This window comes from Microtus oregoni, unplaced genomic scaffold (assembly GCF_018167655.1).
Source record: "Microtus oregoni isolate MIOR12 unplaced genomic scaffold, Mior012 000023F_ref0000262, whole genome shotgun sequence".
In the NCBI taxonomy this organism is placed as follows: domain Eukaryota; kingdom Metazoa; phylum Chordata; class Mammalia; order Rodentia; family Cricetidae; genus Microtus; species Microtus oregoni.
Window position 1 is genome coordinate 33,768,605 of NW_024543082.1, and position 14,269 is coordinate 33,782,873.

Genomic DNA, 14,269 nt, shown 5'->3' on the forward strand with positions numbered 1-14,269 from the left:
ACAAAGGGACCAGGCTGCGCCATGCCTGGGGCCATCTGCCCAGCAGTTTTTCCACTGGTGAGTGCAATGGGAGGTTCCTGAACACCTAGTTCATTACCATAGAGAGGTTGTGGAATCAACCAGATATCAGTGGTTCTTAGCACACCTTGGCATCCCAGAATCACACCCCAGATACCTAACGGGCCTGGAGTCATTCCTAGCCGGGCTAAATCTCTGCATCACCTTTGGTCTCAAGGCCAACATCCCCTACCTCCCAGGAAAGCTGTCTTCTCCCTGGGCTCCCCTCTTCAACCCCTGGGCACTACCCCTCATTCAGCACGGTGCCCCAACGACCTACTCAGTACCGTTTCCTACCTACAGGCATCACCTGAATCATCCATCAGTCGCTACGGTAAAAACAGCCAGAAAAGGAAGCTGTTCCTTCCTCAGAATTCACTGGGCCTTTTCAGTATCAGGAAACCAAATTGCTCAATAGGAAAAAAAGTCCAAAGTCTTGTGGGGACAACTGTCGGGTGGAAGACTCTGAGCATGTCACTGTGGCCAGCAGCTGGGGTGCAGGAGACCTTTTTACTTATGGACAGGAGAAGACAACAAACAAAGCCAGAGCAGGGAGGTCAGAAAAGGATGACGGAGCAGTGGAGGGAAGGGAGGGGAGGCTTCACCTGCAGCCACAGGGACCCATTAGATAGCCATGTGTAGCGTTTTGTTCCAGTGCAGATATGACATTTCCGGTTGGTCTTGAATGTCTGCCTCAGCAAGGCCACCTGGTAGGGTGCTCTGGAGAGGTAATCTTAACCAAAGGGCATGTGTGCCCACGCAGGCTGTACTCAGAGACCATAATCGAGCAGACAGCTGTCTCTCAAACACCCTGGCCTTGAAGCGTCCAGTCAGGGAATGAGGAGAAGCTGGAAGACACGTTCCCGGCTGTGTCCTTGTTGTCTACCCGAGTCAGTGCCAGCTGATCACAGCGTGTCGAGGTGGATGGGACTCCAGGTATTCTGAATGTGATGGAGGGACTGGGGCTGGCAGTCATTTATCCCAAAGCTGGGCCCCTGCCCATCAGGTGTAGGTGGATGAGTCGGAAGGCAGGCCAGTGGTCTGAGCATCTCCAGGTGACAGTTATGGTGGCCTTTGGGCCTGGGTGTCCCAGGGACCCTAAGACACTGGGATTAAGGGCAGCCAAGCTGCTGAGGACCCAGGGAGGACAGGAATTTGATTCCAAGTATCTGGGCAAAACTCTCTCTTCACTTGCTAGGCTTCAGTTTGGGAACAAGGAGAGAATCGATGGGATGTTTAGGATGCTGTACCAGCCTGGGAGCTTTATCGGTACTGTGTCCTCCCTCTGCTCTAAGTCCCTGTGAAGAGAGCCAGTTCTGTTCATAACTGCTACCTGAGAGCATCCTCCTCCTCCTCCTCTTCCTCCTTCTCCTCCTCGTCCTCGTCCTCCTCCTCCTCCTCACAGGAACCTCTCTCAGATCCAAGCACACACACATCCACTTGGAAGAAGGGGGAATGAGTCAGTTTGGTTCATAGCTCTATCTGTCTATCTGTCTGTCTGTCTGTCTGTCTATCATCCAACTATCATCTATCATCTGTCTATCATCCATCCATCCATCTATCGATCTTCTGTCTATCTATCTATCTATCTATCTATCTATCTATCATCTCTCTGTGTGATCATGAGAACGTGTGTGTTTGAGCATGCGTGTGTACACATGCTTGGGGAGCCCAGGAGTACTGTCCACCTTATTGCTTGAGACAAGGTCTCTCGTTAGCCTGAAGCTCACCAATTAGCCTAGGCCGACTGACTAGAGAGCCCCAGAGACCCACCACCTCTTCCGTGCTGGGGTTTAAGTTCTGGGCACCATGAATGATTATTTTATTTTTTTACTTTTTTATAATTTATCTTTTTTAAAAAAAAGAAAACAAACTATCTTTTTTTCGTTTACATACCAATCCCAATTCCCTCTCCCTCCCCTCCTCCCATTTCTTCCACCTACCCCGCCCCCATCCACTCCTCAGAAAGGGTAAGGCACATTGCTTTGTGGAAGGTCCAAGGCCCTCCCTACTATATATAGGCTGAGCAAGGTATCCATCCAAAGAGAATAGGATCCCAAAAAGCCAGTACAAGCAGTAGGGATAAATCCTGGTGCCACTGCAAGTGGCCATACAGTCTGCCCCAGCCATGCAACTGTCAATCACATTCAGAGGGCCTAATTTGGTCCTATGCTTGTTCCTTCTCTGTCCGGCTGGAGTTGGTGAGCTCCCATTAGCTCAGGTAGACTGTTTTCAGTGGGTGAACCCATCATGTTCTTGACCTCTTTGCTCATATTCTCACTCCTCCCACTCTTCAACTGGACTTTGGGAGTTCAGCCCAGTGCTCCCCTGTGGGTCTCTGCCTCTGTTTTCATCAGTTGCTCAATGAAGGTTCTATGGTGACATTTAAGATATTCATCAGTCTGACTACAGGGCAAGGCCAGTTTGGGCCCCCTCTTCTCTGTTACTTAGGGTCTTAGCTGGGGCCATCCTTGTGGATTGCCAGGAACTTCTCTAGTGTCGTGCCCGGCTATTTTAATGTCAGTTCCAGGCATCAAACTCATGTCTTCGTGCCCACACAGCAAGCGCTTTACTGACAGAGCATCTGTCTCTCCAGGCTTTTTGGCAATTTCTTAATACGGATGAAAAATGGGTGGGCAGTGGTGGTGCAGGCCGTTGATCTCAGCACTCGGGAGGCAGAGTCAGGCGGATCTCTGTGAGTTTGAGGCCAGCCTGGTCTACAAAATGAGTTCCAAAGAAGCCCCGTCTCAGAAAAAAAGAAAAAGAAAAAAAATGGCATAAAGAGAGGAAACTTTGTGCTATTTTATATAAAATCCTCAACTACCTTGAGCCCACGTCCTCAGTAGCTGTCTTCCCAAGACAGAGGGCAGGGCTCTGGGCAAGGTAGAAAGGGAATCAGTATTAGCATCCTGAGAAGATCTCCAAACTTTAGAGATCTCTGGGGTTCTGGCTTTTAATTCCCATGGAGAGGTTTAAGTTTTTCAAAAGTCTAAATCCTTTAGGTCCTGGGTTTGTTTACATTAAAGCTGGCAAACCCAAGGATGACCCACAATGGCGATCCAAGGTCCCCCCATCTTGGTCCCAGGATGCAGGTGGGCTCAGTGCTTCCTTGTGTCTCTCTCTGGCTGGCCCCTCATCGGTAAGAGTGATCACACCTCAGCCTCATGCTCCTCGTGCTGGTGTCCCCCAGACTGGGCTGTCAGGTTTTCACTGTCTTATCTCAGCGTCTTCTACACAGCAGCAAGGAAGCCTCTGCCTCCAGGGGGGTGGCGCTGAGTCAGGCTGAGAGTTTGCCTACAATTACTCAGGGTGGAGGCAGTGCCAGCCTCTGCCCTTATCTGGATCCCTGTGATCCACCAATCTTGGGCGCTCCCTGCATTTTACCTACTTATCTGTGCAATGGGATCGATGCCTCACGAGGCATCTGCAGAGAAAACTACACAGGAAAGAAAACAAAGTCATCTTTGGGAGCCGTGAAAATATTACCGCCCTAGTGACTTTCCTCGCCGCTGTGACAGAAGCAACTCAGGAAAAAGAGAGGTTGACAGTGTGAGGCAGAAAAGCCATGGCAACAGGAGCATAAGGCGGATCCACAGCCAGGAGGCAGCGATGAGCGGTGCTCCCAGATCCTTTCCTCCTTTCCATTCAGTCAGTGCTCCCAACCCCTGGAACAGTGCTCCCAGCATTTACTGTGAGTCTTCGTTCCCAACTAGCCTAGTCTAGAAACTCCCTTGCAAAGAGTTTTGTTTCTACTGCTGGTTCTGGTCCTGTCCAGTTGACAGACAGTAACTGTCACAATTATTAATAAGTATTAATAAATATTTCTTATTTACCTTTTATTTTTTTTGGTTTTTTGAGACAGGGTTTCTCTGTAGCTTTGTAGCCTGTCTTGAAACTATCTCTTGTAGATCTAGCTGGCCTCAACTCACAGAGATCCACCTGTCTCTGCCTCCCATGTGTTGGGATTAAAGGTGTGCACCACTGCCCGACTTGTTTTCCACTTTTTTCTTTTTTTAATTGATATTTATTGACTCTACATTTTTCTCTGCTCCCCTTCCTGCCTCTTCCCTCCCATCTTCAATCCCCCCCAAAGTCCCCATGCTCCCAATTTACTCCGGAGGTCTTGTATTTTTCTACTTTCTACTTCCCATGTAAATTATATCTATATAAGTCTCTCTTAGTATCCACAGTGTTGTCTAAATTCTCTGGGATTGTGGTTTGTAGGCTGGCTTTCTTTGCTTTATGTTTAAAAACCACCTATGAGTGAGTACATGTGATAATTGTATTTCTGTGTCTGGGTTACCTCACTCAAAACAATATTTTCTAGCTCCATCCATTTTCCTGCAAAATTCAAGCTGTTGTTATTTTTTTCTGCTATATAGTACTCCACTGTGTAAATGTACCACATTTTTCTTATCCATTCTTCGATCAAGGGGCATTTAGGTTGTTTCCAGGTTCTGGCAATGACAAACAAAGGTGCTATGAACATAATTTAGGACATGCCCTTGTGGTACAATTGAGCATCCTTTGGGTATATACCCAAAAATGGTATTACTGGGTCTTGAGAAAGGTTGTTTCCTAATTTTCTGAGAAATTGCCATACTGACATCCAAAGGGGTTGTACCAGCTTGCATTCCTACCAGCAATGTAGAAGTGTTCCCTTTTCCCCATAACCTCTCCAGCATAAGTTGTCATCAGTGTTTTTCATCTTGGCCATTCTTAGAGGTGTAAGATGGAATCTCAGAGTTGTTTTAATTTGCATTTCTCTGATGACTAAGGATGTTGAACATTTCCTTAAGTGTCTTGCAGCCATTTTAGATTCCTTGGTTGAGAGTTCTCTGTTTAGGTCTGTACTCCATTTTTTTATTGGATTATGTGATCTTTTGGTGTCCAATTTCTTGAGTTCTTTGTATATTTTAGAGATCCGACCTCTGTCTGATGTGGGGTTAGTGAAGATCTTTTCCCATTCTGTAGGCTGTCATTTTGTCTTGTTGACCATGTCCTTTGCTTTTCAGAAACTTTTCAGTTTCAGGAGGTCCCATTTATTAATTGTTTCTCTCAGTGTCTGTGCTGCTGGGGTTATATTTAGGAAGTGTTCCCTGTGCCAATGTGTTCAAGTGTACTTTCCACTTTCCTTCTATAAGTTTCAGTGTGGCTGGCTTTATGCTGAGGTCTTTGATCCATTTGGACTTGAGTTTTGTGCATGGTGATAGATATGGGTCTATTTTCATTCTTCCACATGTTCATATCCAGTTTTTAAAATATCTATTTATTGGGGCAGGATGTACATGTGGAGGCCAGAGGACAACTTTCAGGAGCCAATCTCTCCTTTCTTCTGTCAAGGCAGGGTCCCTCTTGTCTCTGATGCTGCGCTGTATACTCCTGGCTAGCTGGGTCAGGGGTCTCCTGCCTCCCCCTCACACCTAGTCATGAAAGTACTGGGACTGTTGATACAGAGCACCGAGTTCAGACTTTTGTGTGGGTTCCAAGCATCGAATTCTGGTCCATAGGCTTATGGGTTTTTTGTTGTTGTTGTTGTTTGGTTGGTTGGTTGGTTTGGTTTTTAGAGACAGGGTTTCTCTGTAGCTTGGAGCCTGGAACTAGCTCCTGTAGACCAGGCTAGCCTTGAACTCACAGAGATCCGCCTACCTCTGCCTCCTGAGTGCTGGGATTAAAGATGTGTGCCACTACCGCCCAGCCCATAAGCTTATGTTTAATAAGAATAAGAGAATAGGAAAAAAGCTAGTGTTTCTATTCAGTAAGCTTTCTCCCTAGCCCTGGTGTGGGGTGTGTGTGTGTGTGTGTGTGTGTGTGTGTGTGTGTGTGTATACGTGCATGTAGATAAAAATCAATGAAATTGAATATGTTATGGGTTTTCTTTTATTAGTTTATTGTCTACATCAGAAATGGTCTCTTGTAGCACAGAAGTATCATAGTCAAGCTTGTACCGAGGCCATCTTCAGATTCAGACAGTGGTGATTCTTGGAGTTTTTAGCCCGTGCATTTCTCTGTCTGCCTGATCTGTGAATGTCCTATTCAGGCAGCAGATCCCCACACTGATTGCAGGACATGTGGCTTTAAGGGAATCAGCCAACAGCAACCACGAGTGGGGAACTTCCCCTAGGACGGTTTGATGGAGGCTGCAGGGTCTGAAGAGAGGCAGCCTCTGCCGTCTTGCCTGTTGGGTGACTATAATCGAGAGAGAGAGAGAGAGAGAGAGAGAGAGAGAGAGGGAGAGAGAAGGCGGGGTTGCCAGCTCTGTAGCTTCACTCCCAATGGGTGGGGATTGTGGGGACCCTGTAGTTTGCTTATGACAGGAGGGCTCTGAAAACTAGGATTGGGATCCCCAGGGCTGCTTCCTGGTTGCTCCTGGTCACTGGAGACTAGCGCCAGCTTTGTCCCAAAAGCTTCCTCCTTGGACAATATTTACAGGGTACCCAGGTTACACTTAAGAAAAAAATAAGCACATGAAGCCATATTTTTAATGCTAAAACGCTGCAAGAAGTCTCCCCCTTTGAACTCCCAAGCAGATGTTCTCATCGGTTTCATGGGGGGAACGCCAAGGGCCAGCTCCTGGGCTCACCCTCACAGGCAGGACTGCATGCCTGATCTGTGGCCTGTTTCAAGGAGCCAGGCACCTTGTGAGATGCTCATTTAGCTATGAGCGCTGCTGGTTGCTGCTGACACCTTGAAATTCCCAGTCATTTCTGAACAAGGATCTGGGTTTTCATGTGTAATGGGTTCGGCCTGAAAGCAGGTGAAGGTAACATCTAACGTACAGCATGCCTGTACAGAGAAAGTGTACAGCTTGGTCACCGTGCACACGGGAAAGACAAGCCTGAAAGGCCACATGCTACCTTCTCTCTGGGTCCTTGAGTTCTACAGGAAATCATACAATCTGAAACCTCATCAATGACCCAGTTAATTTTCAACTTCTGACATGGGAAAGGTGTAGACAGGGCTAGATGAGGCTCGGTTTGTAGAGTGATTGCCTAGCATACACGAGGCCCTAAGTTTGATCCCCAGGACCCCACAAACAGGGTGTGGTGGTGCACACCTGTAGTACCCAAAATCAGAAAGTAGAGGCAAGAGAATCAGAAGTTCAGGGACATCTTGGCAACAAATCAAATTTAAGGCCAGCCTGGGCTATGTCAGACTGTCACAAAATTAAGCAATTAATTAACTTAATTAACTGAAAATTCAAAATCCACATATGGAACTAACATTGGCTAGTAGAATGGTTGCCCAGCATGCTCAAAGTCCTGGGTTCAACCTGCTGCACCACAAAGTCAGGTGTGTTTGCGCCTGTCTGAAACCCCAGCACTGCGCGGGGCGTAGAGTCAAGAATGTCAGAAGTTCATCCTTGCCTTGGCTGCAGAGTAAATATGAGTCCAACCTGAGCTATATGAGATCTTCATGAAAGAAAGAAAGAAAGAAAGAAAGAAAGGAGGGAGGGAAGGAAGGGGAGGGAGGAAGGGAGGGAGAGAGAGAGAGAGAGAGAGAGAGAAGAAAGAACTCCCTACTGAACACTATACCGAGGGCACAAATGACAACACTGGACCAGACATCCCGACATCCAGAGAGCTAACGTCACCGCCACAATCCTCATCGTCCCATCTGTCTTCCCTATCCATTGTCCGGGTGCCCAAGGCCATCATTCTCAATACCTGTCTCTCCCTGTCAGCCTTGCCTTTTCTAAGACCCCACCTGGTCACCTCCACGCCCTTCCGGTCCCCAATATCTCTCACCCAAGTGTCACAGCCCAGACACTTGACTTTAAATGTCAGCTTTCCTGCCCTTAAATGAAATAACAAAACACACGCGGTAGATTTGGCTACGAATTCACCATCAGTGGAAGCACCAGCAACAACAGGTCCCAGTACCACGAATGCTCGGCACCTGAGGAGAAACTGGCCTGGGCTCAAGGTGCAATCTCAGAGAATGAGACTGAAACAATGTGCTCGATATTTTATTTGACATCAGTAAACCCTTGTTTCGCGTTCCCACTTGGCACCCCATTCGAAACTGCAGCCATATGTCCCAGTTCCACGCTCAGATGAGTAGCTTCCAGAGGTTCGCAAAACTCAGAGGCCAGCTGTGTTGTCTTACTCCTGGAGGTTTCCGACCGGCCGTGACAGCCTCCTGTGGCTTAGTTTGGGGTTTTCTCTTCCCCCTCCTCCCTCCCACCCAGCTGTCTGTCTGTCTTGACGTAGGTCCTAACTAAAGCCCCTGCTGAGCTCTGTTACACTCCCAAGGTAAAGCCAGGGCACCCACCGAGTCACCTTACCCACACCTGGCCCACACCCCAAATTTGGGTTTTTATGATCTATGAAACCCAGACATGTTGATTTAAGAAAAAATGACAGTAATTCAGACACTGTTGGAAAGGTTGGGGGTGGGGACTGGAGAGATGGCTTACCGGTTAAGAGCACCCACTGCTTACAGATGACTCCTGTACCCGCCCCAGGCAGCTCACACTGAAACTCCAGCTCTAAGGGACTCGACCCCCTCTTGCCTGCATGGGCACCGTGTGTATGTGTGTGTGTGTATGTGCGCAGGCATGCGTGTACATGCGTGCGTGTGCAGGCACACATACATACACATAATAAATAATTAAGTTTTTTTTTTAAGAGAGGAGAAAGAAAAACAGACAACCAACCTAAAAAGGGCAGCAAGAAGTTGGGCGCAGGCCAAAAGCAGAGCACCAACGTCTTTGTAGGTTAAATTATTATTATTAAAGTAGAGAAAACCAGTCATTTGATCCCTGCGTGGCCACGTAGACAGGGCTTGCCCTTGAACTTCACATCTACAGAGTTTCCAGATCTTTCTCCTCATCTCCTGTCTACGTTTGGGGACATGACAGTAGACGCCGCTTTGATTGTCGTCGTGACAAACACGAAGCCACCCGAGTTCAGCGCTCTGCTTGGGAGACTCACACCTATCTTCAGACTCGGGTGTGCTTCTGCCTAACTCCTGTATCCAGACTCGGTGTGCTTCTGCCTAACTCCTGTATCCAGACTCGGTGTGCTTCTGCCTAACTCCTGTATCCAGACTCGGGTGTGCTTCTGCCTAACTCCTGTATCCAGACTCGGTGTGCTTCTAACTCCTGTATCCAGACTCGGTGTGCTTCTGCCTAACTCCTGTATCCAGACTCGGTGTGCTTCTTTCTAACTCCTGTATCCAGACTCGGGTGTGCTTCTTTCTAACTCCTGTATCCAGACTCGGTGTGCTTCTTTCTAACTCCTGTATCCAGACTCGGGTGTGCTTCTGCCTAACTCCTGTATCCAGACTCGGTGTGCTTCTGCCTAACTCCTGTATCCAGACTCGGGTGTGCTTCTGTCTAACTTCCTAAGCTAAGCAGACAGTGCTGGGGGAGGCAGGAGGAGCTGGGGATGTTTGTTTGGGGCCTGGGCTCCTCAGGGGTGCTCCTGATAGCTGTGGGGGCAGCCTGCCCCATGGCTCTCTCCTAGCTCCCAGCAGACGCTGGATCTGGAAGGTTCTGGGCTTCTAGACACATCCTCCAAACTCCACCTCGGTCTCCGCACAATGTCTTCTATCTTCTCGTAAAGACACTAATCTGCTGGCTCAGGGGCCCAGCCTCCTCCAGCAGGTCCTCATCCACCTGTGTAATTACCCTGTTTCCAAAGAAGGTGACATTCTGAGGTCCTGGAACGTCAGTGTAGCTATTTTGGTAGCTACAGATCAACCCATAACGGTCTCTATAGAAATCTTTCCCCACCACACATAAAAATACCAGCTATTTCTATTTAATAATCATTTAACACTTAAAAAAATGCCTTGTATTGCTCAGTGGGATGTACACCTTTTCTTTTAGCTTTCTTTGTTCTTATATTTTGCCCTTGTAAGGCAGGCTTTTGAAAAATAAAAAATATCCTAACAGATCTATACAATTAGGAAAAAACAGCTTTGAAAACACTGAGGGCTTTTTTTAAACTGAAATTCAGTTATTTCCTCTTAAAATATTTATGATCTGCATCCTTAAAAATTATTCATTTAGTGTGTTATGCATGCATGTGTGTATGTGCATGTATGTATTGCATGTATGTGGGGAGGGAACAGAGAGAGAGGAAGGGACAACTTGAAGGAGCTCCACCATTTAGATTCCAGGGATAGAACTCTGGTCCATCTGCCTTGGCAGTAAGCATTTACCCACTGAACCAGCTTGCCAGTCCGAATCATCTGTATTTGTAAAGAAATTGCTGGGTGGTGGTGGCGCACGCCTTTAATCCCAGCACTCAGGAGGCAGAGGCAGGCGGATCTCTACGAGTTTGAGACCAGCCTGGTCTACAGAGAGAGTTCCAAGACAGGCTCCAAAGCTACAGAGAGAAACCCTGTCAGAGAGAAAGAGAGAGAGAGAGAGAGAGAGAGAGAGAGAGAGAATGAATTTGAATCATGAGATGATGCCTCCTGGGAAAGGCTTAGAAATCCTGCAATCCAGGTGACTTTCAGTGTTTGACACCAAATCCGCAGGCTCCTGCAACTTACCGAAGCAGAAATGACCTTTGAGGCCCTGCACCGCAAATCAGGGTTTATGTCTCACCAACACAAGCTCTCTTGTTTAGAAAAGTTTTCTTTACTAAGGTGTACAGACGTGGGACTCAGAAACAAGGTGTCGTTTCTGTGTGACTTGGTGGGAGACATCTCCCGCTGGTGTCCTGAATGCGCACAGCAGATGCTATCAAGCCATTTAGTGCTAGTTACCTGTGATTGTCACAGACCTCGTGAGAGACTGTCAGTGACACAGAAAGTCCTGTCAATTTAACCATCAATGCCTACAAGGCTATCAGGTAACTTAAAGTTACAGGAAGTATGGAGCTGTAACGACAGTCTCTGAAACACTTTAGGGTGCAGGGAAGCCCCTGAAACGAACACACACACACACTCATGCATAAATGCACACTCACACATGTGCATGCACATGCTCACACACACACTCATGCACACACACTCATGCATGAATGTACACTCACACACATGCATGAATGCATACTCACATACATGTGCATGTACACACACACACCAACTCATGTGCACACACATTCATGCATGAATGCACACACACACACGTACACACACAGAGCACCTGTGCAACACCTAAGGCCTTCACCCTGTCAGATGCCACTCTGCCCACCTGGCCCACTGAGGACTTTTACACCCTTTGTCTTGGCCCCGCATCTCTCTTGCAAATGCTTCCACAGGCGTACATATGCCTGAGGGGAAAACAGTAGCCCACAGGGGACTCCAAAGTCAACCCTGAACAGGCCAATCCCACACAGCTCCAGCACGAGGCAGGGCCTTTCCAATGCAAACAGTAGTGCAGGGCCGAGCTTTCCTCAGCAGCTGGAGGAGAGTCACGCGGTTTCCTAGGAGACGTTCAGTTAATATGTTCTCTACCGAATGAACAGCCTTGAAGTGAGAAGCAAGGCTGGGAAGGATCGCTTGATGCCAGCAGCACCTGCTGCTGCTATGGGAAGGTGGGGGGAGCTGGAGGTGGGGTAGGGGGCTCATTAACACTTCTTAAATTAGAAAATCCTTAAATTAAAAATAGCACCTAATGATTTCTAAAATTAGCCCTCCTTGCTTTCCATAAATACACGCTTAGACCTCTGGAGACTGGTCCACTCACCAAGCCTTGCAGGCAGGCAAGCCTTACCTTAACTGGTAACCTTCACAAGGAAAGGCTGGACAAGGTCAGGGTCAGGGGTCAGCCAGGAAGCCCAGTATTGTACTGGATCTTCCACTCTGCAGACCGTGGCCGCCTGGGACAGCTGGGGACTGACCTGATGGGCTTGAGGAGTTCCCCATCCTGGGGTACCTTTGCAGCTAGCAAAGCCGAGCTGGGCCCTAAGCACCTGGCCACCTGGAAACCCTGTCCCTGGGCACAACCCTGTCCCTGGGCACAACCCTGTCCCTGGGCAGGAGCCAGCAGTCTTAATGTCACATTAGCTCTGAATTCCAAAGCAGCCTCTGAGGTGCCTGAGAAAGTCACCCCTTCAGAGACCCAGCCTCCCCAGACTGTTCTCTAAGTCACAATTGGTACACACACCTTAACACGTTGCCAGTCAGCCCAAGCTGCGTGGATAACATTTATTATTACTAATTACTGACCAAACAGAAGGAAGGCTCAGGTGTAACAGAAAAGGCTGAGGTCAGATAAAAAGCAGAACTTCCTCCACCTGCTTCCCATGAGTAGGACCCAGGAGACATTCAGAATGGGGGCTTTGACGTGCGGTCCCCTGGGGGCTCCAGGAAGCACAGGCTGCAGGGACCTGCATCTCTCTTCCAGCTCTGCCCTTCCACCCTATGAAGTCCCCCAAACCATTTTATTTTTAGGATATGTAAATTATCATACCAACTGCCTATGGAAAAGCGTTTCGGTTGCAGAAATAAATGCATCAAGATAATATTTAACCCAGTTCCCTTTTCTCACCCTCCCTTTTGCTTTATTAGGCCACCTGTGGGCACCTAAGGAACAGACCCAGCCCTAGGGACCCGGGCGCTGCCTGGCGCGGCTAGCGGAGCCCTTGGCCATGGCCAGCACAGCCGTCCAGCTTCTGGGCTTCCTGCTTAGTTTCCTGGGCATGGTGGGAACGCTTATCACCACCATCCTGCCGCACTGGCGGAGGACAGCCCACGTGGGCACCAACATCCTGACTGCCGTGTCCTACCTGAAGGGGCTGTGGATGGAGTGTGTGTGGCACAGCACGGGCATCTACCAGTGCCAGATCTACCGGTCGCTGCTGGCACTGCCCCGGGACCTGCAGGCGGCGCGGGCGCTCATGGTCATCTCCTGCCTGCTGTCGGGCATGGCCTCCGCCTTTGCTGTGGTGGGCATGAAGTGCACTCGTTGTGCCAAGGGCACACCCGCCAAGACCACCTTCGCGGTGCTGGGGGGCGCGTTCTTCCTGCTGGCCGGCCTGCTGTGCATGGTGGCCGTGTCCTGGACCACCAACGACGTGGTACAGAATTTCTACAACCCGCTGCTGCCCAGTGGCATGAAGTTCGAGATCGGCCAGGCCCTGTACCTGGGTTTCATCTCCTCGTCTCTGTCCCTCATTGGGGGCACCCTGCTCTGTTTGTCCTGCCAGGATGAGTCTCCCTACAGGCCCTACCAGGCCCAACCCAGAGTTGGGGCCACCACCACAGCCACCGCCCCTGCCTACCACCCACCAGCAGCCTACAAGGACAACCGTGCCCCCTCGGTGACCTCAGCCTCGCACAGTGGGTACAGGTTGAATGACTACGTATGAATTCCTTCCCAGGCCTCTGCCAGGGCTGATGGCCCCCAAGGGACCACTGACAGATGCAGGGAGGAGGCAGAGACCCATGCATATGGGGGAAGTGAGCCCAGAACCCTGGGCAGGGTGCTCTTCAAAGCAAAGACTTCTAAAAAGTACTGTTTTTGTATTTATTATATGTATTTATGTGGGTGGTTTAATGAGAGCTCAATAAAGACTGGCTTGGAAGCTTGGCCCATGGGGTCGGTTTGTGACGTGGGAACAAGCCCCTCGGAGGTGGTTCTGAGGTGTATGGCAGTGGGTGCTGCTTCTTCAGGGGTAGAAAAGCTCACCAAAGCCCTAGGAATTTTGAGTATCCTGGTTGGGCAGCAGCCCTAAGGATGAGGACCCCTGAGCCTGACATTAAAGCACTAGCATCCACTAGTGCATGATGGGAAAATCTGAGAAAGCCGATTGCTGTGCCCCCAGGACATCACAGAAGCCCTGGAAGTCCAGAGATCAGAGGGACACAGTATTAGGAAGGTTGAGAACCATCTAGAATCATCTGGGTTAGTTACCTGGTGTGTCTGTGAGGAACTTTGGAGACTGGTTAAGGGAGGAAGGAAAAACAACCCAAGGTAGGAAACACCATCCTGGGGGCGGGGACACAGGACCAAAAGCAGGAAGCTGCAGCTCAGGGGAATAAGTGTTTGTTGTGGCTACAGTCTGAGGGTTCAGTCGTCATGGCGGCAGGAACATGAGGCAGCCGGTCACATGGAGTCCACGGTCTGGAAGCGGTGAGTGAGGAATGCTGGCGCTCTCTGACTTTCTGCCTGTTCTTGGTTCCCAGCCTTCCTGATGCTGCGACCCTTTAATCCAGGTCCTCATGCTGCGCTGGCCCTGACCATAGCACCATCTGTTCCCACTTCATAACTGTGATTTTGCAGCCATTATAAAACCTAATGTAAATACCT

At 49.1% G+C, this 14,269-nt stretch overlaps 1 protein-coding gene across 1 annotated transcript; it reads left to right on the forward strand.

The window, feature by feature from the left end:
- Positions 1–870: 870 nt before the first annotated feature.
- Positions 871–13,532, forward strand: Cldn14 (claudin 14). Its single transcript, XM_041673375.1, has 2 exons — positions 871–993; positions 12,529–13,532. The coding sequence occupies exon 2, from the start codon at positions 12,609–12,611 to the stop codon at positions 13,326–13,328; it is 720 nt and encodes a 239-aa protein (XP_041529309.1). The 5' UTR covers positions 871–993; positions 12,529–12,608; the 3' UTR covers positions 13,329–13,532.
- The last annotated feature ends 737 nt before the right edge of the window (positions 13,533–14,269 follow it).

Bases quoted from the DNA above. Each gene is read 5' to 3' on its own strand.
- Cldn14 (XM_041673375.1), top strand. From the start codon at position 12,609: ATGGCCAGCACAGCCGTCCAGCTTCTGGGCTTCCTGCTTAGTTTCCTG.